This window comes from Neoarius graeffei, chromosome 3, assembly GCF_027579695.1.
Source record: "Neoarius graeffei isolate fNeoGra1 chromosome 3, fNeoGra1.pri, whole genome shotgun sequence".
Lineage (NCBI taxonomy): Eukaryota > Metazoa > Chordata > Actinopteri > Siluriformes > Ariidae > Neoarius > Neoarius graeffei.
The window spans coordinates 23,051,050-23,076,325 of record NC_083571.1 but is presented as its reverse complement, the minus strand read 5'-3'; the positions used below and the strand labels follow the sequence as shown (position 1 = coordinate 23,076,325).

Genomic DNA, 25,276 nt, shown 5'->3' with positions numbered 1-25,276 from the left:
AAGAAATATATCTGATATACCACTCAATGCCAGCCAATATTATTTAAATATAATATAAAAGTGTAAACTACAAGGGTAGTGTTTGTTGTATGTTTTTCCAACTGAAATAAATTTACATTTACTGTATTTTCTTGGCAGACAGCTTTAACCAGCTTTATGCAGAATCCTATCTAAGCACGGAGCTGTTAAAGTTTCTACCAAGTGAAAAAGAACAAATACAAGATACAGTAGTTTCTATGGAAACTCAGAGCCAAATAATTAGGTTGAAACAAGTGCTAGTGTTTAGGGATGGGCTAGTTTTATTTTATATAAGTGCTCATGGCTCTCAGGACCTCAATAGCATGCATTTGTATAGGTATTGTTCATTGGGTTTTGTTGCAATCCAGTAACCCAGGCACATATAGTCTCTGGTTACTTGACACATTTCAATAATTAATGCTGCCTGAATTCAAAGTCCAACCCCCTGCAGACTGAAATACACTAATCAGAACTAATGAGTCTAATTCCACAAACACACCTAGTCTGAACAGAATTTGTTTGTATCTCTGGTAGTGTAGATAGTGTGCGCGGATTTATTATGTAACTTCAGTTAATTGTCTACGGGAATATGATGCCCTGGACACACAAGTAACTGTCATTCTAGGCAAAGTGATGCGATCATCTCTGCACAGAACAGGTACATAATCTGTTTCTCTCTTTCTATTCATTTTCTGTGAAGAATGTGTTTATAAAACTGTAATAAATTTCTAAGCATTTTTATAAGAATAAAATAAAATGTAAGTCTAAAAAAAAAAGACAAGAACCCTTAAGTTGCAAGTATTTATTCCTATGTAAGGACATTGTAAGGACTTTACACTAATGAGGCTTGATTACCAAGGAATTAGTTATGGTAATATCATGGAGCTGTGTGAGGTATTTATTATTATTATTATTATTATTATTATTATTATTATTATTATTATTATTAAGCAAAAATGATAAGCATCTCTGAGTATGCACTTAATAGAATAAAATGTTTAGGTCAAGTCTAATATACTGTACGTGGCCATTGATACAATGTGATAAAGTTTATAGTTTAAAATTCAATATAAATAAATAAAATATATGCTTTAATGCTTGTTATAATTTTCCCCATTGTATAAATACACATGTATGACATACAACGGCATCTTTTATTATCTTTCAGTTTGAGAATTAACGTATAATGTATTTGCATGTAGAATTAATGTACATTGCAAGGGCAGTATTAAATTCCTTACTAACTGAATAGTTCACTTTGCATGACATATATTCAGCTGGTTGTTTACAACAAGAGAAAGTGTTTCCTTTTTTTCCACTGACCTAATTCAGCATTGTCACTCTAGACCCAAGGGTTAAATTGGAGGAATATTTGTTCACAGGAGACGTGTGACTTCATTTCTTATTTACACACATGCGAGTTTAAGTTACTGCAGCAATGACAGAATTTGACTTGCAAGAACTAGCAAGTTCCCGCCAAAACAAACAGGATTTTGTAATATGTGTAATGTCTTAAACATATTCATTATTATCAATGTAAAATTATGCCATAGGCAAACTGTGCCTTTCCCTAACTTTCTGCATGATATGGTTTCAGGAGTACCGTTACAAGATATACAAGATAAAAAATTCAGATTTGAAAAACAGGATGGGACAAGGCTGATAACAGTCTCTCCACAGGACATATCAGGGCAGAAAATTGAAATTGACATTCACAAGGACAGGCCAGAACAGGAATATTCTGTTCTGCTATTTTTAATACTGTAGATATAGTGTGATGAACAGAATTTGTTCATTGCAGTGGGAAAAAACCCTCTGTCAGTATATGTAAATTTGTTTAGTAACTGTTTTAAATTCTTTTTCAGTTTTCTTTGGTTTATTCAGAGCTATATTCCCCAGCAGGAGATCTTGTGCTTGTTCTTATGTCAACACCAATCTGGAAGAGCAAAGGCTATGCATGCCTGCTCCAATAAACATGAAGCCTTCCACTATCACTCAATTTTTCCTGTCATTCTATCCATATGCATGTGCAGTCCCCTCCAAAAGTATTGGAACGACAAGGCCAATTCTATTGTTTTTGCTATACACTGAAGGCATTTGACAGATCAAAAGATGAATATGACACAACCATAATTTTCAGAATTTTAGCTTTCATGTCCTCATATTTACATCAAGATGTGTGAAACATAAAAATCATAGCACCTATTGTTTAAAACCACCCTCTTTTCAAGTGATCAAAAATAATGGAATATGTGATTGACAGGTGTTTCTTGTTGTCCAAATGTTAGATTGATTGTTTAAATTAATAGCACTGAATGTCTACTCTTGGTTTGAGCTCTGGGTTTCACCTGTGAAGACGGCATCTGGTGTTATAAAGGATAAACCAACATGAAGACCAGAGAGCTGTCTGTAGGAGAAAAATCAAGCCATTTTGAAGCTGAAAAAGAGGGAACATTGATCAGAGCCACTAGACAAGCATTGGGTATAGTCAGTACAACAAATTAGAATGTCCTGAAAAAAAAAAACAACTGATGTAGTAACATCCAGACATCAAACAGCTCAGCCAAGAAAAGCAACAGCAGTTAATGACAGAAACATTGTGAGAGCTGTGAAGAAAAACCCTAAAACAATAGTCACTGACATCACCAACAACCTCCACAAAACAGGGGTGAAGATATCACAATCCACCATTTGAAGACTTAGAGAGGCCATACAACAAGATGCAAACCACTCATTAGCAGTAAGAATCAAAAGGCCAGATTGGAATTCACAAAGATATAAAGAGCTGAGCCATAAAATTTCTAAAACCAAGATATCACCTTGACCAAAGTGATGGAAAGGCCAACGTGTGGAGATAGAAAGGATCTGCTCATGATTCAAAGCATCTGAGCTCATTGATCAAGCATGGTGGAAGTAATGCCATAGCTTGGGCTTGCATGGCTGCTTCTGGACCGGGCTCACTAACCTTCTCATGATGGTTGCAGCAGAATTAATTTAGAAGTTTACAGAAGCATTCTGTCTCTTAAATTACAGAGAAATGCATACAATCTAATTGGAACGAACTTCATTATACAGCAAGACAATGACCTGAAACACACTGCCAACACAACAAAGAACTTCATCGTTGGATGAAAGTGGAAGGTTTGAGACTGGACAAGTCAATCACCAGACCTTAACCCAACTGAACATGTATTTCACCTCCTGAAGAGGAGACTGAACGGAGAAACTCTCCAAAGCAACCATCACCTGAAAGAAGCTGTGGTACAAGCCTTGAAAAGCATCACAAAAGAAGAATGCAACAGTTTGGTGAGGTCATTTGGGTTGGCTGGCTTGATGGGTTAATTACAAGCAAGGGACATGCAACCAAATATTAATTGTTATTTACTTTAAGACTATCTATTATTTTACTTACCTAAACATTGGATAGTCTGCCACCAAAGATGCCATTTTCGAAGATGTTTAACACATATAGATGTAAATATTTCACAGAGGGGCGGCACGGTGGTGTAGTGGTTAGCACTGTCACCTCACAGCAAGAAAATTCTGGGTTCAAGCCCAGTGGCTGACGAAGGCCTTTCTGTGTGGAGTTTGCATGTTCTCCCCGTGTCTGTGTGGGTTTCCCCCACAGTCCAAAGACGTGTAGCTTAGGCTAATTGGTGGCTCTAAATTGACCGTGAGTGTGAATGGTTGTTTGTCTCTATGTATCAGCTTTGTGATGACCTGGTGTACCCTGCCTCTTGCCCATAGTCAGCTGGGATAGGCTCCAGCTTGCCTGCGACCCTGTACAGGATAAGCGGCTACAGATAATGGATGAATCAATGAATATTTCATAGAGTAGACAAATTGATAGCTCATAAACAGTCTATTAATTATGTTGTATGCTTTGTTTCTAAAATATGACTATATTACAAAATGTTAACCTGCTGTTATAGCTTTCTTGGGTTTTATTGAGAGATTTACATAGCTAAATGATTATAGCATTTGCTAGCTAACATCCCGCTTTTAAGTAAACTAAATGTATGATGAAAAATAAAGGATATTATCTACCATGCAAAGTCTTTTAAACACTTATTAATCATCTTGTAACAGGAGGTATCATTGACAGACTTTGGGACTATTGAATTTCTAGAAGCGCAATTTTGCTATTTAAAGTTAACCCGCAGTCTTTCAAAGACGAAAGGAATCCCCTCTGAAAAGACATTAATTAATTTTTGATTTCTCATTATGATGACTATTTGGGAAGAATTTAGCCTAGATTTAGGTTAGACAAACATGCTAGTATGACTCAGTAGTCACTGAGTGGATGAATTTCTTTCTCAGTAAAACAATTAAAAAAGTAGAAGTTAAATAGAAATGAAGCATGCTTCGTGTTGGTTTTAATCCTTTTTTTAATTATTTGTCACTTTCATGATTTTTTTCAGACTTTTTGATTTTGTGCAGTATCACTTTCCCCTTGGATGGACTTGGCTTGACTTGTGCCGTGATGTATTTTGCAGAAGAACTGCAGAGCAGCAGCATGGAGGCGATTTGTAAAGTCAGCACTCATCAATCTACAGGCCTTGAGAAGACCATCACTGTGTTCAGGGGCAATGCCAGTCTGGGTATGTTTACACTGGTTATGGTGTGCATATGGCTCAATGGGGTGATTTGTATGAGAGTCCTGGTTCACAAAATACTATATGAACATCATGCATTGTTTGCTGCATGATGGAAAATTTATCTGAAAGAAAATATAAGCAGTTTCACAATCTCAAACACCGTGTTTAATTAAACTAGTGGTCATTAATTGAGGTTAGAATGTTAAGTTACTTCATTTTAATTCTGAAAAACTCAATATGTTGCCGAAAGGCTAATTTGTAAATTACATACCATAATACAACTTAATGATAACTACAAATCTGTTAATTTCATCATTCTTTGACAGTATCTAATTTGGCATTTGTCTTCATGTTCATATACCCAAGTGCTTGGAGAGAAATATATTTGAATTATGGATCTTCATTTCATGTGATGTCTCTGGCTGAATTATAAGACCTTTCCTTAAATGCTAGAAACCATTTATTCACAAAACATACATCATATGTGCAAGATGATTTCCAGGACAGGTTAAATGGTACTGTTGCTCACTGGTTTTTGTGTGTTGAACACGATGGCGAACAGGTTGAGACCCAACCTGTTCGCCATCGTGTTCAACACACAAAAACCAGAAAGCAACAGTACCATTTGATCTGTCACCCATGGCATACGTCTATCTGCAGGAGAAAAATAAAACAATTGTGTTAACATAAATTTGACTAACCCTATATTTCTTCCTACCTCTATGCAAGACAATAGATGATACATAAGATGACAACATTTTTGAAAATAAGAAAAACAAGACTCTCCATACATTAGACCTGTAAAGGGGAATCTTTTTTTAGTATTCAGTATTTCATCTCATCTCAGCATTCCTTTGTTGAACTATTTTATGGAAGTGAATATTAATTGGGCTTGAGATTAAAGTTGACATCTGAGAATAGTTTAATTCATCAATCTGGGCACACAGCATTTTAATTTATCATCAAAAATAACAATGGACTTGCAGATAGTCTTATCTTTACATGAGATTATACTGGACCAAATGTTATTATCGATCGTTATGTATTATGGGGATTTTTTTTTTTTTTTTTTTTTTTTTGGGGGGGGGGGGGGGGGGGAGTTTGGTTTTTTGCACTAGCATTTTTGCCCTTGCCTGTCTCATGTGTTTGTCTAGTTTTTTGTCTCTTTTTTCCCAGACTAGTTTTGCCATTTGTTTTTTGTCCTATTTGTTTACCTTTTTGCCATGCCCTTTTTCCCTGGATTAAATCACCTTATTTATTGGATAACTGTCTGTGTTCTGCTTTTGGATCCTATCTCACCACACCTCCACCACCCCTAACAGTATGTTCTGGCCAACATGGATCCAGCGGAACTCACCTGTCTGAGAATGGCCATCCAGCAGCAAGGGACTCTCCTCGGGACCCATCAACAAGACTTCCAGCAGATCACCAGAACCTCGCCACCCTGTCGAACTCACTTAACCTCCTCACCAAACAGATGCAGCGCTATCAAGCTGTGCCTACCCCTGCCCAGCCGTCTCTTATTTCAGCTCCTGCCACTGCTTTTCTCCATGAGCCGAGACTCCCAGCGCCTCAGCCCTACGATGGAGAGCCAGGTACTTGCAGATCATTCCTATCTCAATGCTCATTGATCATGGAGCTGCAACCTCTGACCTTCCCCACAGAACATTCCTGGGTGGCATATATCATCACGCTCCTCACCGGCAAGGCCAGGGAGTGGGGAACAGCGGTCTGGGATGCCGATGCTCCCTGTTGCTCCAGTTTCAAAGATTTCTCCGAGGAGATGGGGCAAACTTTCGACTGCTCTCTGTCCGGCCGGGAGACGGCTAGGGAACTCATGGAGCTGCGACAGGGGTCCCGGTCTACCTCGGACTACGCCATCAAGTTCCGGACCTTGGCAGCATAGTGCGGTTGGAACGAGAGCGCCCAGGTCGACGCATTCCTGCATGGCTTGTCCAACACCATTAAGGAAGAACTGGTATCACAGGAACTGCCGTCAGACCTCTCCAGTCTTATGGACCTTGCCAACTGTATGAACGCCCGGTTCCAGCAATGGAGGAGAGAGAAGACCCGCCCCAGCTTCACCTCCTCTCCACCTCCAGCCTCGTCTGTCAAACCCATGCAGGTAGACTGGGTACGGGTGTCAGCAGAGGAATGACAGCGCCGGCGGAGCACAGGGGTCTGTTTCTACTGCGGTCAGTGAGGACACATCTGCCGAGCCTGCCCGCTAAAGGGAACGAGACCACCAGTGAATCGAGGTGCCCTGGTGGGCAACACTCGGAACCAGCCCCCCACTGATCGACCATTACTCCCTGTCATTGTCATCCACGACAACCAGCATCACCATCTCCAGGCCCTCATCAACTCAGGGGCGGACAGGAACCTGATCTGCTCTGCTACCATCAAACATCTGGGAATCCCGCTACTTGCCCTTGACGTCCCTCTCACAGTCCTGACACTCAATGGCACTGGCCACCATCACCCACCTTACCGTCCTGCTCACCCTGAGGATTTCCAGCAACCACTCTGAAACCATCCAACTCCACATCATGAACAACCCCCACGTACCCATCATCCTAGGATTACCCTGGTTAACGCAGCACAACCACCACCTAAACTGGGCCAATAACACCATCCTAGGCTGGAGCCATTCCTGCCTAGCTTCCTGCCTGAACTCCGCTCTGCCTCCTGCCAAACCACCACAGCCTTCAGCCAGTGAGTTTCCTGACCTATCTCCCATGCCTCCAGAATACCTGGACTTAAGGCTCATCTTCAGCAAGACCCAAGCAGTGTCCCTCCCTCCTCACAAACCTTATGACTGCAGAATGGACCTCCTGCCCAGGACGGCACCACCCAAAGGGCGACTCTACTCTCTCTCTCCCATCGAAAGGCAAACTATGGAGAAGTACATCTCTGAGTCTCTGGCAACTGGGATCATCCACCCTTCCTCCTCCCCAGCAGGGGTGGGATTCTTCTTCATGGAGAAGAAGAACAAGTTGCTCCACCCCTGCATTGACTGTCGAGGTCTCAACGCCATCACGGTCAAGAACTGCTACCCACTACCGCTCATGACCGCGGCCTTTGAACTACTCCAGGGAGCCAAGATATTTACCAAGTTGGACTTATGCAATGCATACCATCTCATCAGGATCAGGGAGAGGGACGAGTGGAAGACGGCCTTTAACACCACCATTGGCCACTACGAATACCTCGTGGTCCCTTTTGGCCTGACCAACACACTCGCAGTCTTCCAGGCACTCGTCAACAATGTCCTAAGGGACTTTCTTAACATCTTCTTTTTTGTGTACCTGGATGACATCCTGATCTTCTCTCGCTCCCTGGATGAACATCGGGGCCACGTCCAACAGGTCCTCCAGCGCCTGCTAGAAAATAAGCTGTTTGTCAAGGCAGAAAAGAGCGAATTCCACCAGAGCTCTGTCTCGTTTCTGGGGTTCATCATCTCCCCAGCTAGGATCTAGATGGACCCCCTCAAGCTTGAGGCAGTCGCTCACTGGCCCACCCCATCCTTGCAATGAGAGCTCCAGCATTTCCTGGGATTTGCCAATTTCTACAGGCGCTTCATCCGCGACTTCAACATGGTGGCCGGACCTCTCACTGCCTTGACCTCGATTAAGACCTCGTTCAAGTGGGGGAGGAAGCAAAGAAAACCTTCTCCACGCTCAAGTGCAAGTTCACCACAGCACCCATTCTCACCATACCTGATCCGACCAAACAGTTCATCATGGAGGTCGACGCTTCCGAGTCCAGGGTTGGAGCCATTCTCTCCCAGAGGGCCAATGATAACAAGGTCCACCCCTGCTCCTTCTTCTCTCACCGGCTGTCCCCTGCTGAATGAAATTACAACATCGGCGACAGAGAGCTGTTGGCCATCAAGCTAGCCCTGGAGGAGTGGAGGCACTGGCTCGAGGGGTCGGATCTCCCCTTCCTTGTCTGGACCAACCACAAAAACCTAGAATACCTCAAGTCTGCCAAACGGCTTAACTCACGACATGCCCGGTGGTCTCTCTTCTTCTCCCAGTTCCGATTCACGCTCTCGACGCCCTGTACAGGATATTCTCTGCCTGCCAGGAGGAGTCTAGTATGCCTGAAACCATCCTCCCTCCATGCTGTCTGGTAGGGGCCGCCCTACTTGAGGTAGAAACGTTGGTGCAGAAGGCCCTGGAGCAGGACCCCAGAGAAGGTAATTCAAGCACCATACCATCTAACCATCTGTTTGTTCCCTGTTCTGTGTGAACCCAGATACTCCAGTGGGGTCATGGCTCCAAGTTGGCTTGTCACCCGGGAGCTGCTCGAACCCTGGCACTCATCCAACAGCGCTTCTGGTGGCCATCAAGGAAGACGTCCAGGAGTTTGTGGCAGCCTGTGACACATGTGTCCAGAACAAGACAGCCAATTGACCCCCTGCCGGCCTGCTAAGACCCCTCCCGACTCCTCATCGACTCTGGTCTCACATTGCCCTGGACTTCGTCACAGGATTCCCCAACTCAGGTGGCAACACATGCATCCTCACAGTTATTGACCATTTCTCCAAGACAGTCCATTTCATCCCTCTGCCCAAGCTTCCCACAGCTAAAGAAACCACTGAATTACTCATCTTTCACATTTTCCGCCTACACAGACTCCCCACTGATATTGTCTCTGACTGGGGTCCTCAGTTCACTGTGCAGTTCTGGAGGCAAACTCATTGGGGCCTCCTGTAGTCTCTCCTCAGGGTTCCATCCTCAAACCAATGGCCAGGCGGAATGGGCGAATCAAGATTTGGAGGTGGCACTCAGGTGCATGATGTCCAGGGATGCCAGTTCTTGGAGTAAGTACTTACCTTGGGTTGAGTACACTCACAACACTCTCCCTTCATCTGCCACAGGTCTCTCGCCCTTCCAGTGCTCCCTAGGTTACCAACCACCACTCTTCCCCAACCAAGGGGAGGAGGTCACCGTACCTTCAGCCCAGACCTTCATACGCCACTGCAGGAGGATGTGGGCATTGGCCTGGAGAAGACTCATTCACTCCGCCCTAGCATCCAAGAGGCAGGCCGACAAACGCCGCTCTAAGGCACCCACCTACTGGGTGGGGCAGCGAGTCATGCCCTCCACACACCATCTGTCACTCAGAACTGTCTCCCGCAAGCTGGCCCCCAGATACCTCGGACCCTTCCTCATCAGCAAGGTAATCAATCCATGTTCCGTCAGACTGGCATTACCACTCACCATGCAACGTATTCACCCCACTTTCACGTGTCACAGCTTAAACCTCTGGTCTCTAGTTCTTTGTTCACACCCTCCAAACCCCCTCCTCCTCCCAGGCTCATCAATGGCGGCGAGGCCTACACAGTCAAGAAACTGCTGAAGGTGCGGTGGTGAGGCAGAGGACTCCAGTACCTGGTGGACTGGGAAGGTTACGGTCCTGAGGAGAGAAGTTGGGTCCCCACCAGGTTAATCTTGGACCCAACCCTCATCTCTGACTTCCACTGGCAACACCCCGACGCTCCAATCCCTGGTCCAGCCCCATCATCACAGTCTCCAAGCCCAGTGGGAGCCTACAGCTATGCAATGACTTCAGGAAACTGAGCCAGGTGTTGGAGTTTGGCAGCAAGACCATGCCCCAAGTGGATTATCTCATCGAGTGCCTGGGGAGAGCCTGATTCATCTCCACGCTGGGCCTCACTAAGGGCTACCAGCAGGTTGCTCTCACCCCCAGCACCAGTCCCAAAACAGCCTTCAGTATCACTGCGGCCCATTGGCAATACCGTTTTCTTCCTTTTGGCCTCCATGGGGTCTCAGCAACCTTTCAGTGTCTGATGGATATCATCCTGTGGGTCTATCAACTCTGTGCTGTCATGTGCCACAGTGATGTGGTCATCCACTCGTACACCTGGCAAGAGCATCTGCACCATCTCAATGAGCTATTGAATGAGCTCTGCAGGCTGGGCTAACAGCAAACCCCCACAACCGCCACCTGGGGCTCACACAGGCACAGTACCTGGGCTATTGCATTGGTTGGGGACTGCTAAAGGTGTCAAGAACTACTCCCAACCTACATCAAAAAAGCAGGTGTCTGCTTCTTGGGCTTGGCCAGATATTAATGACAATTCATGCCTAATTTCTCCTGTATAGTCTCCCCTCTTTCAGACCTGAATAGAGCAAGAGAAGGTTTACTGGACCCTGGAAACCAAACAAGCATTCCAAGCTCTGAAGACAGCCCTCATCAGCTTGTCAGTATTAAGGAACCCTGACTTGTTCCAACCCTTCCTGGTACACAGTGATGCCTCTAAGACTGTCCTGGGTGCAGTCCTCTCACAGGAATTCAACAGAGAGGAATATCCCCTCATCTACATGAGTAGAAAGCTGACCCCTACTAAGTGGTGCTATGCCACTGTGGAATGAGACGCCCTTGTCATTAAATGGGCCATGAAGGAACTGCAGTAATATCTTACTTGACATTAATTAATTCTCCTTTCAGATCATGCTCCCCTACAGTTGATGGGATGGGATGGGCTCCCCTTCTTGTTCCAGGTCCAACATCAGGCAAGAGTCCTCCATGGAAACACCAATGGCCTCTCCAAGTGATATGGGCTTAGGGCCTAGTCTCCAATGACAGCTGGCTTGGAGCTGAGGGAGGTACTGTGATGATGCAGTGGTGCTGAAGGTACAGCTCCCCGATCTCTCCACAGTGGTGGTACTGTAAGGAGAGCTCTGCTCCAGCACCACTGTTGATGAACATTGAGCACATGGCAAAGGGGCAGGGAAGCCAAATTCTGCATGGCTGGAGCTCACTAATCAGTGCTCCCACTGACCCTCCATGAGGTGCTGGGAGGATATAAAAGGATGCTGCTTCTCCAGTCAAGTGAGTAGTAGGATTCCAACTCTGATAGTACTCTTCACCACAATGATAGAAGTGGCTCACCTCTTGGATGCCTCCTATGAGCGGCAGCCATCCAGTGACCTCCTCCCTTCATCCTTTCACTTTGGCACAAAGACCCTGCACAAAGACCTGCACTCTCTCTCTCTCTCTTGCATCACTTGTAAATAAAGAGCACTTTTCCTTGTACCTTATTCCTGTTTCCTGAGTCTGTGTCTAGTCCCAAGTGTTAGGAGGCACCATACTTTACATCACAGCATTGTATGTGAAAATCCCAAGAGATCAGCTGTTTCTGAAATACTCAGACCAGCCCACCTGGCACCAACAATGCCACAATTATAGTCACAGATATCACACTTTTTCTTTATTCTGATGTTTGATGTGAACAATAACTGAACCTGATGAGTTTATGCATTGTGCTGCTGCCACATGATTGGCTGATTGGATAACTGCATAACTGTGCAGAGGGGTGTGTGTGTGTGTGTGTGTGTGTGTGTGTGTGTGTGTGTGTGTGTGTGTGTGTGTGTGTGTGTGTGTGTGTGTGTGTGTGTAGGTATGACAGTGAGTGCTCTAAGAGATGGCTCAGGTATAGCCATCCGCTCAGTGGTTAATGGAGGTGCTGTAAGTAAAGATGGTAGACTGAAAGTGGGAGATGGAATCCTGGCCTTGAATGGAGAACCCACCACCAATCTCAGCAATACACAGGCTAGAGCTATGCTACGCAAACATTCACTTATTGGACCTGAGCTCAGGTATGCATACATGCACACACTACGATACAAATAAAAGTGGTGGTCTTAATTTACTGAAACTTGTACTACACCTGATTTTCATAATTTCGACTGGTCGTTAAGCTGTGTTTGAGAATGTACAGAGAATGTTTAATTAATTTTCGTTATCACAAAATTATGGAAGTTTTTAAAGTCTCAACATTTTGTTTTGATGGATCACTTTGTCGATATACTGTATTTACTAGGAGCTCATTAGAATGAAAAAGAGAATAAAGTCCAAAGAAAACATGATCCACAATTCCGATTAAATTGGCTATTACAGCCTAATGACAACTATTCATGCCCCAGTAATGTGATTGTACTGCCATGTGTGAAAGCTGCTAGAAACTTGTGCATCCTGTGTTTATTCATAGCCATTACAGATGTAATGAGAAATAAATAGCCAAAAGACAGAGGAAGCTGTCTGTAGTTCTTACATCTGCAAAGAACAAAAAAAATATTTCAGGGAAAAAAGTTTTCTCTGTTGTCTTACATAAAATGCTGTCAAAAAGGTTCAGAGCAGAGTTCACCTAACACAAGCTATGTGATTGTTGCTTTTTATGAGACCCATTGGTTATGGAGTTTATTAAATAGAAATTTAATATTTCAGAAAGCTGCCACTATATTTAAAAAAGGACAAACACACCATGTGATAATTTACTCTCATCTTCTACCTTTCATAATTTATGTCTACATACCTACATAATTTATGCCACTGCATTTAATCTCAGTGGCGGGTCAATGTCATAGTTGTCATTAAATATAGCTAAACATAAACCCCTAGCTGACCTCCCACTGTAATCCCCCGCACCCATGCTCCAGGGACTCTGATCTACTGCAGAGGTTCCCAACTCTGGTCCTGGAATCCTACTCTAACACACCCATTTGAATTCAGGAAGAACTGTTAACAAGCTGATTATTTGAATCAGGTGTGGGGAAACACTAAAAAACTCAAATGTGTGGAATGGAGCTCCCGAGTGGTGGAACACCACAGCCATCTATGGGAGTCCAAGGCAGCAAAGTTGGCTATGCTCACTGAATAGGAGAGATGGTAAACTCTCTCTCCCCTCAATCACAATGATGCTAATCATGAGCATCTATGAGTTCATGTATGTGGAAGGGGGTAGATAGCATTTTCCTCTGAGTGTGTTATGCTGCCCCATGAGCAGCAATTTGCAAAGTGGTTTGGTGCACTTGGTTGGTTTTACATGTCTCAGAGGAAGCATGTGATGGCATTCACCTTCCAAATTGTTAGCTGTTGAGATCTGGCTGGTGGGTGAAAACTGGCCAAGTCTCAAATATGGAGAAACACAGGACCAGGTATGGGAAACTCATACAACTCATCAAATCCCAAACCCACAGACAAAAACTCAGCCCACATCAATCCAATTCCGTGAGAAAACCAATAGACTTAGCAACTTGCTTTTGCTTCCCTGTCACTTCATTAATTTATCTTCTTATATTGGCAGTGTGACATATGTAACTGCTGCATTCCTTGACATGCACCGGGCCATCCAATCAAAACAAGCTGTCAAGGGAAACCAAGCTACTGTCATCCAGTCCAAACAAGAGCTGAAACTGGACCAAGCCACCGTCATCCAATTAAAACAGGAAAAGAAAATGGCTCAAACCACTACTGTCCAATCCTTTCAGGGACATAAAACTCTTGACACAACCTTTACAAAGTGGTAAGTAAAAAGTAAAAGGAAATACACTTACATACACTTAGGTTCTAAAATAGGACTTGTTTTTACAACAGCCCTAATATTTTCAACTAAATATTTTTAAATATGTATACACTTTTATGTATATTTTTATTTACATATTAATAATGAGTGCATTTTTAGGGAATGTATTCCTGAACAAACCAAAGTAGAAGGACAAAGAATGATTGAAAAATCCTTTAGAGAAAGAGAGAAAGAACAAGCAGAAAAAACAACACATCTAAGATGTAGACATGATGGAGAGAGAAAAGATGAACAGGAAAGGGAGGAAAGAGGTAGAATACTTTCACTGCAAGCAAAGGGATGGAGAAAAGAAGAGACAGAAAGCAAGACAGTGGACAAAAGGCAAAGAACTGATCAAGATTCATGGAGTCATCCCAGGAGGTAAAATAAATACAGATACTCATTTATATTTCTCGTAATTCTAGTGGGTTCAGAAATGTAATGATAGCTGTGGGTGTATTTACATGTTTCTCAGGGTGACACTGATCAGGACAAATGGAGAAAGCCTTGGTATCAGTGTGATTGGGGGACGGGGCATGGGTTGTCGCCTCAGCAATGGAGAAATGAGGCGGGGCATCTTTATAAAACACATCTCTGAGCACAGTTCAGCAGCCAGAGACAACACACTGACGCCTGGAGATCGAATATTACAGGTGTGTACAGAAGTGAATCAGGTACACTGGCACCATCTGATGGTCTTTTGAAGCAGTGAAAATATTCAGTACCTTTTATGTAAACTGTATATTAGTGGTTGTTTGAATCCTTTTTGTAGCCTCTTTTTTGGAGTACAACCCCGTTTCCAAAACCGTTAAGATGCTGTGAAAAATGAAAAGAAAAAAAAACAGTGATGATTTTCAAATCATGAAAACCCTATATTGGTTTTCATGATTTCATTGAAAATAGTACAAAGACAACATATCAAATGTTGAAACTGTATTCATCTCATTATCTCTAGTCGCTTTATCCTGTTCCACAGGGTCGCAGGCAAGCTGGAGCCTATCCCAGCTGACTACGGGCGAAAGGCGGGGTACACCCTGGACAAGTCGCCAGGTCATCACAGGGCTGACACATAGACACAGACAACCATTCACACTCACATTCACACCTACGGTCAATTTAGAGTCACCAGTTAACCTAACCTGCATGTCTTTGGACTGTGGGGGAAACTGGAGCACCCGGAGGAAACCCACGTGGACACGGGGAGAACATGCAAACTCCACACAGAAAGGCCTTCGCTGGCTACAGGGCTCGAACCCGGACCTTCTTGCTGTGAGGCGACAGTGCTAACCACTACACCACCGTGCCGCCAGAAATTGTATTGTTTCTTTGAAAAATATGTGTTCATTTTGAATTTAGTGCCAGCAACGCATGTCACAAAAGACTGGAAAAGTTGTATAATTAAAAAAAACTAATTAGGTTAATTGGCCTCAGGTCAGTAACATGATTGGGTATAAAAAGAGCATCCCAGAGAAGTGGAGTCTCTCAGAAGTAAAGATGGGGAGGGGTTCACCGCTCTGTGAAAGACTGCAACAATTTAAGAATAACATTCCTCAATATAAAATTGCAAAGAATTTGGGGATCACATCATTTATGGTCCATCATATCATTAAAAGATTCAGAAAACATTCGCTCATTTACAATGGACTGAGGCGACGTGGAAAACTGTCATGTCATCTGACGAATCAAAATTTGAAATTCTTTTTAGAAATCATGGACACCATGCCCTCCAGGCTAAAGAGGAGACGGACCATCCGGCTTACCATCAGTGCACGGTTCAAAAGCCAGCATCTGTGATGGTATGGGGGGGCATTAGTGCACATGACATGGGTAGCTTGTACACCTGGGAAGGCATCATTAATGCTGAATGATGTATCCTCCTGGGAACCAACCCATAGACTTGTGTCCTCTGTAGTTGACATTAGTTTTATGTGCGCACCCTCTTACTCTTTCAAGCTATTCACTTGAATCCTGGTGTGTTGTAAAGAGTACATCCTGGGCTTTCCAATGATATATCATGTGACTAGGAAGGTTGCTGGGAAATTCCTAGTAAGGAAATAACAACAAAAGAGAAATTGAGAGACACATTTTTTTCTTGGTTCCCAGAAGGATATACACATTTCCGAACAACATGCTGCCATCCAGACAAAATCTTTTTCAGGGAAGGCCTTCCTTCTTTCAGCAAGACAATGCCAAACCGCTTTCTGCACATATTAAAACTGCATGGCTCCATAGTAAGAGAGTCCAGATGCTAAACTGGCCTGCCTGCAGTCTAGACCTCTCTCCCACTGAACACATTTGGCACATTACGAAGCGGAAAATACAACAAAGGAGACTGAACTGTTGAGCAACTGAAATTTTATATCAGGCAAGAATGGGACAACATTTATCTTTCAAAACCACAGCAACTGGTCTCCTCAGTTCCCAAACGTTTACAGAGTGTTGTTAAAGTAGAGGTGATGCAACACAGTGGTAAACATGCCCCTGTCTCAACTATTCTGAAATGTGTTGCTGACATCAAATTCAAAATGAGCATGTATTTTTCAAAAAACAATACAATTTCTCAGTTTCAACATTTAATATGTTGTCTTTGTACTATTTTCAATGAAATATAGGGTTTCCATGATTCGCAGATCATTGTGTTCTGTTTTTAGTCATATTTTACACAATGTTTTTGGAAATGGTGTTGTAAAATATTGTTAAAAAATCCCCTGTAGTACAGATTTATCTCATCTCATCTCATCTCATCATCTCTAGCCGCTTTACCCTGTTCTACAGGGTCGCAGGCAAGCTGGAGCCTATCCCAGCTGACTACGGGCGAAAGGCAGGGTACACCCTAGACAAGTCGCCAGGTCATCACAGGGCTTTTTACAATAATGTTTTGTCTATTTATTATTTTGTTCTCGAGATTTAAAAAAAAATCCTGGAGAGAAAGAGAGCAGGAACAAGCAGAATAGAAATGTTTCTATTTGTTTTTCACCTGAATTTTGTTTGTTGCTATATGACATTATATGTGGAAAACTACTCAATAGTAGAATTAAAATGTATTTTTTTTAAATTAGTATCACTGTGTAACTTGGTTGATTCCTCACAGTTTAAAAAAAAAAGGATGGCATTAAATGATAACGCTGCAGAGGCATTGCTGGTATTAAAATGTTTAGTGAGGCAAACTGCTAGAATGTGTTTCGATTAACTTTTTAAAAAGACAGCCTTTAAATTCTTCCTATATTTTGGCTGATCAGTTTTGAAAGGATACTGTAAAGCTTCTGAATGCTTCATCACTGTTAGAGAAGGGTGCTTTAAAAGGTACATTTTTTGTTCCCAAAGTAAAAAGTAGCATCCTCTCGGTGCTCCAACAGCAGTCCTTGAGGTCTAATTATGAACTTGAACGATGTTCCTCTATACGCATGCCAGTCTAATTAAAAAGCCCTACCCTTGAAGCGAGCACCTCAGTAACAAGCATTTGTACATTGAGTACTTTTTCAATTTTTAATCCTTTTTTCTTTTTCTTTTTTTAAGAGTCATGTGCTTTGCTAATCACTTAGTCCACATCTCTGATTTCTTACTTATGACCGTCAGCTCTAGTTACTGATGCTCAGTAAATAAATGGACATCTATACAACCTGACATTCACTAGCTGTATCACTTTGACAGTAGTAAGTGTGGTGTTTGGGGTTTGATAACTGTGTGTTAGGTCGGAGGTGTGGATGTGAGTGATTTCACTCATGAAGAAGCAGTGGAAGCAATTCGACAGGCAGGGGACAAGGTAGAACTGTTAGTGCAGAACCCACAGGTAACACACACACGCACACAAACTTGTAATAATAGGTTTCAGGTTTATGATATGAATATTTCTGTTTCTCAACCTCATTCACTTCTAATTTGAAGGTAAGCTGCATTTTGTAAAATGACTTTAATTTAAGCACATATTACCGGACTACATTTTCTATAAAACAGGTTTCAGACCTAGTCATGAGCAATGAAGAACAATCGTCCCACCAAAATAATTTGGTAGGTGCTTGTTTGCCGTTTTAGTGTGCAATTTTGCGCGTGTGTATACTGTAACACTAAGTAAAGTTGGCATTCATTTCACTTTTTGTCCTGTAGATGTGTGAGGATGGCAACAATCTACGTCTCTCCCCATCCAATCCTTTCAGCCCCATCCCATATAAGGTTTATCAACATATCTATATATTTATGATTGAGGACATGAATTTGTATCACCTGTGGTTTTTGAATAGAAACAGGAAAACATACCTCTGTTTTAGAATTTTAAAAAAAAATGCAGGTGTATCTATCTTTGCCAGCTTACAGGACACAGTTTGTTGAAAAAACCTCTACCACAACCGGCTCCACCTCCATTGAGGCTCCCCTCAGGGCATGTCAGCTTGTTAACTGATGGAGTCGCATCTAAAAGTGTTTCAGAAAGACTGAGCAGGCCATCAGAGACTACACAGCACTACCAAGAGGGACAAGTGTCATACTGGGGTATGTGTGTGTTTTTGTATGAACACTCCATTTTCAGTCCAAGTCTTTAAGTTTCAAGTGTTTAAAATTGGACACTTAAATGTATTATTCTCATCATCCATTATATACTTGAAATAAAGAGAAATTCAGTTTTCTTATGAGGGAAAAGGTAAGCACAGCCCTACATATACATAATATCACTACTTCCAAATTGAAATCAGATGCACTGATCAGGCGTTAGTGATTATAACACTGTTTGGGAGAAGCCATGGCCTAATGGTTAGAAGTAGATTTGGGACCAAAAGATCGTTTGTTCGATTCCCTGGACCAGCAGGAATGGCTGAAGTGCCCTTGAGCAAGGCACCTAACCCCCAACTGCTCCCCAGGCTGCTCTGGGTATGTTGTACATCGCTCTGGATAAGAGCGTCTGCTAATGTAATGTTTGAGAATAGACCGTATGTACCTCATCTCATCTCATCTCATTATCTCTAGCCGCTTTATCCTTCTACAGGGTCGCAGGCAAGCTGGAGCCTATCCCAGCTGACTACGGGCGAAAGGCGGGGTACACCCTGGACAAGTCGCCAGGTCATCACAGGGCTGACACATAGACACAGACAACCATTCACACTCACACCTACGGTCAATTTAGAGTCACCAGTTAACCTAACCTGCATGTCTTTGGACTGTGGGGGAAACCGGAGCACCCGGAGGAAACCCACGCGGACACGGGGAGAACATGCAAACTCCACACAGAAAGGCCCTCGCCGGCCCCGGGGCTCGAACCCAGGACCTTCTTGCTGTGAGGCGACAGCGCTAACCACTACACCACCGTGCCGCCCCCGTATGTACCTGTTTTATTTAAACTTCTGACATCTGGTCTGGTTTGCTACTGCTATCCGGTCTTTTTGCTATTGGAGTGTGTGAGATCATCAAAAAAAACCTCCACCTCAATCAAAAGAGCTCTCTTAGGCCTTCAGAAAGGACAATGTATTACAGTTTGCATTGTAGGGTTTGTCAAGAGGTTTAAGAATCTTTTCAAAATATTGGAAATCAATATTGGATTCCACTGTCCAGCCGGTATGGTAGTGACAGTTTAGCACTGTCACCTCACAGCAAGAAGGTTCCAGGTTCAAACCTCATGGCCAACGGGGGCCTTTCTGTGTGAAGTTTGCATGTTCTCCCTGTGTCTGCATGTCCTGTGCCGGTCCCAAGCCCAGATAGATCGTGGAGGGTTGTGTCAGGAAAGGTATTCGGTGTAAAACCAAAGCCGAAGAGATCTGCTGTGGTAACCCTTAACAGGAGCAGCCGAAAGAAGAAGAATGATTCCACTGTCCACTTCTCCACTATCATCTACGGATGGAGAAAATTTAAAACCACTGCCAGCATGTCCAGGCCAGGCCACCCCAGCAAACTGAATCTGAGAGCAAACTGTAAGATGCTAAAGGAAGTCTCCAAGAACCCTAGAATTTTATTGTAGTATTTGCAGGTAGCTCTTGCCACTGTTGATATCAACGTGCAAGCCTCTACAATTAGAAAGACATTGCATACATGGGAGGTGTACCAGGAGGAAGCCTTTGCTCTCTACATAGGCCTTCTGGAATAACGTGGTATTTACAGACAAGTCAAAGTTGTTTGGTGAAGGTACCAGAAGCCATGGTACCACAAAACCAAAAACAACATTTGATCAGAAGAACCTCAGAACAACTATGAACTATATTATACAATATATAACTATGGTGGGGCGGCACGGTGGTGTAGTGGTTAGCACTGTTGCCTCACAGCAAGAAGGTCCTGGGTTCGCGCCTAGCAGCCAGCGAGGGCCTTTCTGTGTGGAGTTTTCATGTTCTCCCCGTGTCTGCGTGGGTTTCCTCTGGGTGCTCCGGTTTCCCCCACAGTCCAAAGACATGCAAGTTAGGCTAATTGGTGGCTTTAAATTGACTGTAGGTGTGAATGTGAGTGTGAATGGTTGTTTGTCTCTGTGTCAGCCCTACAATGACCTGGCGACTTGTCCAAGATGCACCCCGTCTCTCGCCCATAGTCAGCTGGGATAGGCTCCAGCTTGTCTGCGACCCTGTAGAACAGGATAAGCTGCTACAGGTAATGGATGGATAGATGGATAACTATGGTGGTGAAAGTGTTATGGTTTGGAGCTGCTTTGCTGCCTCAGGGCCTGGCCAGCTTGCAATCAGAGAATCAACTAGGAATTCTCTTTCATACCAGAGAGTGCTTGAGGAGAATGTGAGGCCACCTGTCAAAAGGTTGAAGCTGAAGAACTGGACCTTCCAACAGGATAATAATCCCAAATATGCAAGTAAATCCAACAAGGAATGGCTCAAAAGGAAGAACTAGAGGGCTATGGAATGGCCAAGTTAAAGCCCCTTATTTCAGAATCCCACTGAAATGCAGTGGGGGGTTTGAAACAGACTGTACCTGCAAAAAAACCCTCAAACATTGCACAGTTGAAAGAATTCTGCATGGAGAACTGGGCAAAAAACGTCTTCCAGTAGACATCAAAGACATTTAGATTGTTTTAGGAAACAATTACATAAAATTGTCTTTGCTAAAGGGGTGAATACCAGTCACTGAAGCTAGGGGTGTGGCTACTTTTTCAACAGAAAAAAATTAATTCCATCCATCCATCCATTATCTGTAACCGCTTATCCTGTGCAGGGTTGCAGGCAAGCTGGAGCCTATCCCAGCTGACTATGGGCTAGAGGCAGGATACACCCGTGACAAGTCGCCAGGTCATCGCAGGGCTAACACATAAACACACAAACAACCATTCACATTCACACCTACAGTCAATTTAGAGCCACCAATTAACCTAACCTGCAAGTTTTTGGATTGTGGGGGAAACCAGAACACCCGGAGGAAACCCACACAGGCACAGGGAGAACATACAAACTCCACACAGAAAGCCCCCTGTCAGCCACTGGGCTTGAACCCAGAACCTTCTTGCTGTGAGGCGACAGTGCTACCCACTGCACCACCCAAAACAATTAATTAACATCATTTAATTTTTTTAATAATTTGAAATGATTGCAAAATCAGACGGGGCGGCACAGTGGTGTAGTGGTTAGCACGGTCACCTCACAGCAAGAAGGTCCTGGGTTCGAGCCCAGCGGCCGGCGAGGACCTTTCTGTGTGGAGTTTGCATGCTGTCCACGTGGGTTTCCACCGGGTACTCCGGTTTCCCCCAAAGGCATGCAGGTTAGGCTAATTGGTGGCTCTAAATTGACCATAGGTGTGAATGATTGTCTGTATCTATGTGTTAGCCCTGCAATGACCTGGCGACTTGTCCAGGGTGTGCCCTGCCTCTCGCCCATAGTCAGCTGGGATAGGCTCCAGCTTGCCTGCGATCCTGTAGGACAGGATAAGCAGCTAATGGATGGATGGATGCAAAGTCAGATTTCCAGTTTTTGTTCTATTACATAATATTTATTTGTAAATAAAGTTACATACTGTGTAACTGAAGATCAATCACTGATGTGTCCACATATAGTGCATGGATGTCAAAATAAAATAACCTTTTCATGGGGCATACTTACTTCTCACTATTGCATGTTATTTGCAATGTGTGTATGTAGGTCATATCTTGCAGAAATATGGTAGCTTGCCTGGCGAGCTCAGATTGGTAGAGCTGGACTGCAGCACACACAGATCTGGTCTGGGAGTGTGTGTGTCAGGAAGCAGAAATGGAAGAATGACTGTGTACGTCTCAGAAATACAACCTGATGGAGCCGCCGCTGCCGATGGGCAAATCAGTGTGGGAGATGAGCTGTTGGAAGTAAGAGCGTAACCTCTGAGCTGCAGCATTTACACTGTTAGTTATGAAGGTTTCATGCTCACCTCAGCTGTGTGTGTTGCAGATAAATGGGCAGGTTTTATATGGCCAGAGTTATCAGAATGCAATTGCTGTTATCAACAGTGCTTCATCTAAAGTTAAGATTGTACTGATCAGGTGAAACACAACACAGACACATGCAGAAACACACACACACACACCCTATACATGCACTATATGCATAAATTTCTGTCTTCAAAATTTGCAAAATACTTTGCTTGCATTCACCAAACACAAATAGATAAGTTATTAGTCAATCCAAATACAGTATACTGAGTCTATATGAAAGTTTCCATATAGCCAACTCTAGAATTATTGGCACTCTTCAAGGGAACAGAAAAATAATTATCTTGCATTATCTGTTCAACCCTGAAGTTGATTATTTTTCTATAGCAGCACATCCCACATGTCTTTTACCACAGCAATTTGCCAACAATTTTTTGTCATGCTTTTTAACCATTTTTAGTTACAATTGAGGAATATCTGCTAAACAGTTCACGCTCAAATGTCATTCATTATTCAATGCATAACTTCACTTGGATACTATAGACTTAAAGCTAAAAACAGTGAAGAATCCTGCTATTTGGTGTCACCAAGAAGAAGATGGGTTCCCTTTTGAGTCTGGTTCCTCTCAAGGTCCCTCATTAGAGCGATATTAAATCCATATCTGGATTCTCTAAAACTGCTGAGTGACCGTGTCCATTGTTAAAAGCACTATATAAATAAAATCAAAGTGAAGTGAAAACAAGTTATTTCCCATTTTCATGTCATTTTCTGATATGAATATTTTTGTTAGTTAAATAACTTCACGTTTTTTTAATATTATTATTATTGGTGGAGTGAGTGTGAATGGTTGTTTGTGTGTATGTGTCAGTCTTGCGATGATCTGGCGACTTGTCCAGGGTGTACCCCGCCTCTCGCCCATAGTCAGCTGGGATAGGCTCCAGCTTGCCTATGACCCTGCACAGGATAAATAACTACAGATAATGGATGGATGGATGGATGGATGGATGGATGGATGGATGGATGGATGGATGATTGGTGGAGCATCCATGATACAAGTCCCTGCGAGTTAGTTATTACTATAGAAATGATTTGGTATTGCTAAAGCCTGAATTGCCCTCAACAAAATGAATACTGTGTAGAAATCCAATCTTCCCAGCCACCTAAAACATAGCTTCTTCAGAGCAATCGTTGAATCCGTATTGATGTACGGCGCCACAACCTGGACTCTAACAAAATCACTTGAGTCAAAGCGCAATGGGACATACACACACATGCTGCAAGCCATATTAAACATCTCATGGTGTGACCACCCCACCAAAGTGCAGTTATATGGAGACTTACCCCCTATATCAGAGACTCTGAGAGAGAGCAGATTGTGATTCGCTGGGCATTGCTTCAAAGCTAAACAAGAACTTGCTAGCGAATTGGTCCTTTGGACCCCCCAACATGGCCATCTTCGTGTGGGTCGTCCCACAACAACATATATTGATCAACTCTGTTCAGACACTGGGTGCCAACCAACCAATCTCCCAGCAATGATGATGGATGGCGTTGGACGGGTCAAGTTTATCCGAGCTCGCTCGACCAATGATGATGATGACAGAAATTATAACATATTAGAATGGGTGCATTAATATAAAGCTGTGATTTTCTTTATAGCCAGAACTACTGCTGTTTATAGGAAATTAATCAACTGCTGGATGTTAAATTTAATCAACTCTTTGTGACCGATCAAAATTGAGAATTTGAATCGAGAAACAGTGTTGTGTTAAATATTAAAATAAACATTACACACAGTAATTTCAAACCTTCCACTCAAACAAATAGAGAAAATACTTCCTTTTTTTCTGGCAAAAATGTTTTGTAAGAATTACTTCTGGGTTTTGTTTTGGGTTCCCCATCGAAGAATGTTTGTTTCACCAATGTTTGTGGCATATGTGTAAAAATTCATCACTATGGGAAAAATAAGGTTTTAATGCAAACAAGACAGATGATTCTTGAGCTGTAATAGACAATAAAAAAATATCAGTTTCGATGCCATCTCCATAACAATAAGCCATTTGGAAGGGCTGCAAGAAGTGTCTTTCTCTGGAGAAGACGAAATGTTATTTGAAGGGGTGTCAATAATTTTGCAACTGGCATTTTGCAGGGAAATATTGTTGGGGGATTTTTTTTTTTTCAAAAAATATTACGAATGCGGGCGGCACGGTGGTGTAGTGGTTAGCCCTGTCGCCTCACAGCAAGAAGGTCCGGGTTCGAGCCCCGTGGCCGGCGAGGGCCTTTCTGTGTGGAGTTTGCATGTTCTCCCCGTGTCCGCGTGGGTTTCCTCCGGGTGCTCTAGTTTCCCCCACAGTCCAAAGGCATGCAGGTTAGGTTAACTGGTGACTTTAAATTGACCGTAGGTGTGAATGTGAGTGGGAATGGTTGTCTGTGTCTATGTGTCAGCCTTGTGATGACCTGGCGACTTGTCCAGGGTGTACCCCGCCTTTCGCCCGTAGTCAGCTGGGATAGGCTCCAGCTTGCCTGCGACCCTGTAGAACAGGATAAAGTGGCTAGAGATAATGAGATGAGATTACGAATGCATTTTATTATATATTAATTTTAGTTGTGCCAGGAATCCTTTAGTATACTGTATGTACAGTTTATATGTTTATGATTGACTCATCAGGAATAAAACTGCACTAAACCCCACAGCAACAGGATCAGTAATGGAGGTAACATTCACAAGCACTCACATTAACTTATAACGCATAACACAGAAACATAACAGTAATTAAAATGGAATCAATGATGTGAACAATTCTCAGTTACACACACCAATGAGTTTAGCTTATCACGATGAATGTCTGAGTTGTGATCTGTTGTGATTAGGCAGAAAACAGCACCATCACATCAGCCTTGGATGTGGATATCAGTATGAATAAAGAACATAAGCATGATGCAACTGGGATTCAGGTAAATTCAAACAAG

The 25,276-nt window shown here is 43.0% G+C and overlaps 1 protein-coding gene across 1 annotated transcript in view; it reads left to right on the top strand.

The window, feature by feature from the left end:
* Positions 1–614: 614 nt before the first annotated feature.
* si:dkey-92j12.5 (multiple PDZ domain protein) overlaps positions 615–25,276 on the top strand; it is a 34,796-nt gene continuing 10,134 nt past the window's right edge. Inside the window, exons 1-11 of the mRNA XM_060915624.1 lie at positions 615–676; positions 4,515–4,619; positions 12,049–12,247; positions 14,468–14,645; positions 17,684–17,782; positions 17,947–18,000; positions 18,097–18,162; positions 18,297–18,477; positions 22,044–22,243; positions 22,326–22,406; positions 25,178–25,261. Coding sequence (XP_060771607.1) covers positions 652–676; positions 4,515–4,619; positions 12,049–12,247; positions 14,468–14,645; positions 17,684–17,782; positions 17,947–18,000; positions 18,097–18,162; positions 18,297–18,477; positions 22,044–22,243; positions 22,326–22,406; positions 25,178–25,261 — 1,272 coding nt within the window. The 5' untranslated portion in view covers positions 615–651. The remainder of the gene's footprint in view (positions 677–4,514; positions 4,620–12,048; positions 12,248–14,467; positions 14,646–17,683; positions 17,783–17,946; positions 18,001–18,096; positions 18,163–18,296; positions 18,478–22,043; positions 22,244–22,325; positions 22,407–25,177; positions 25,262–25,276) is intronic.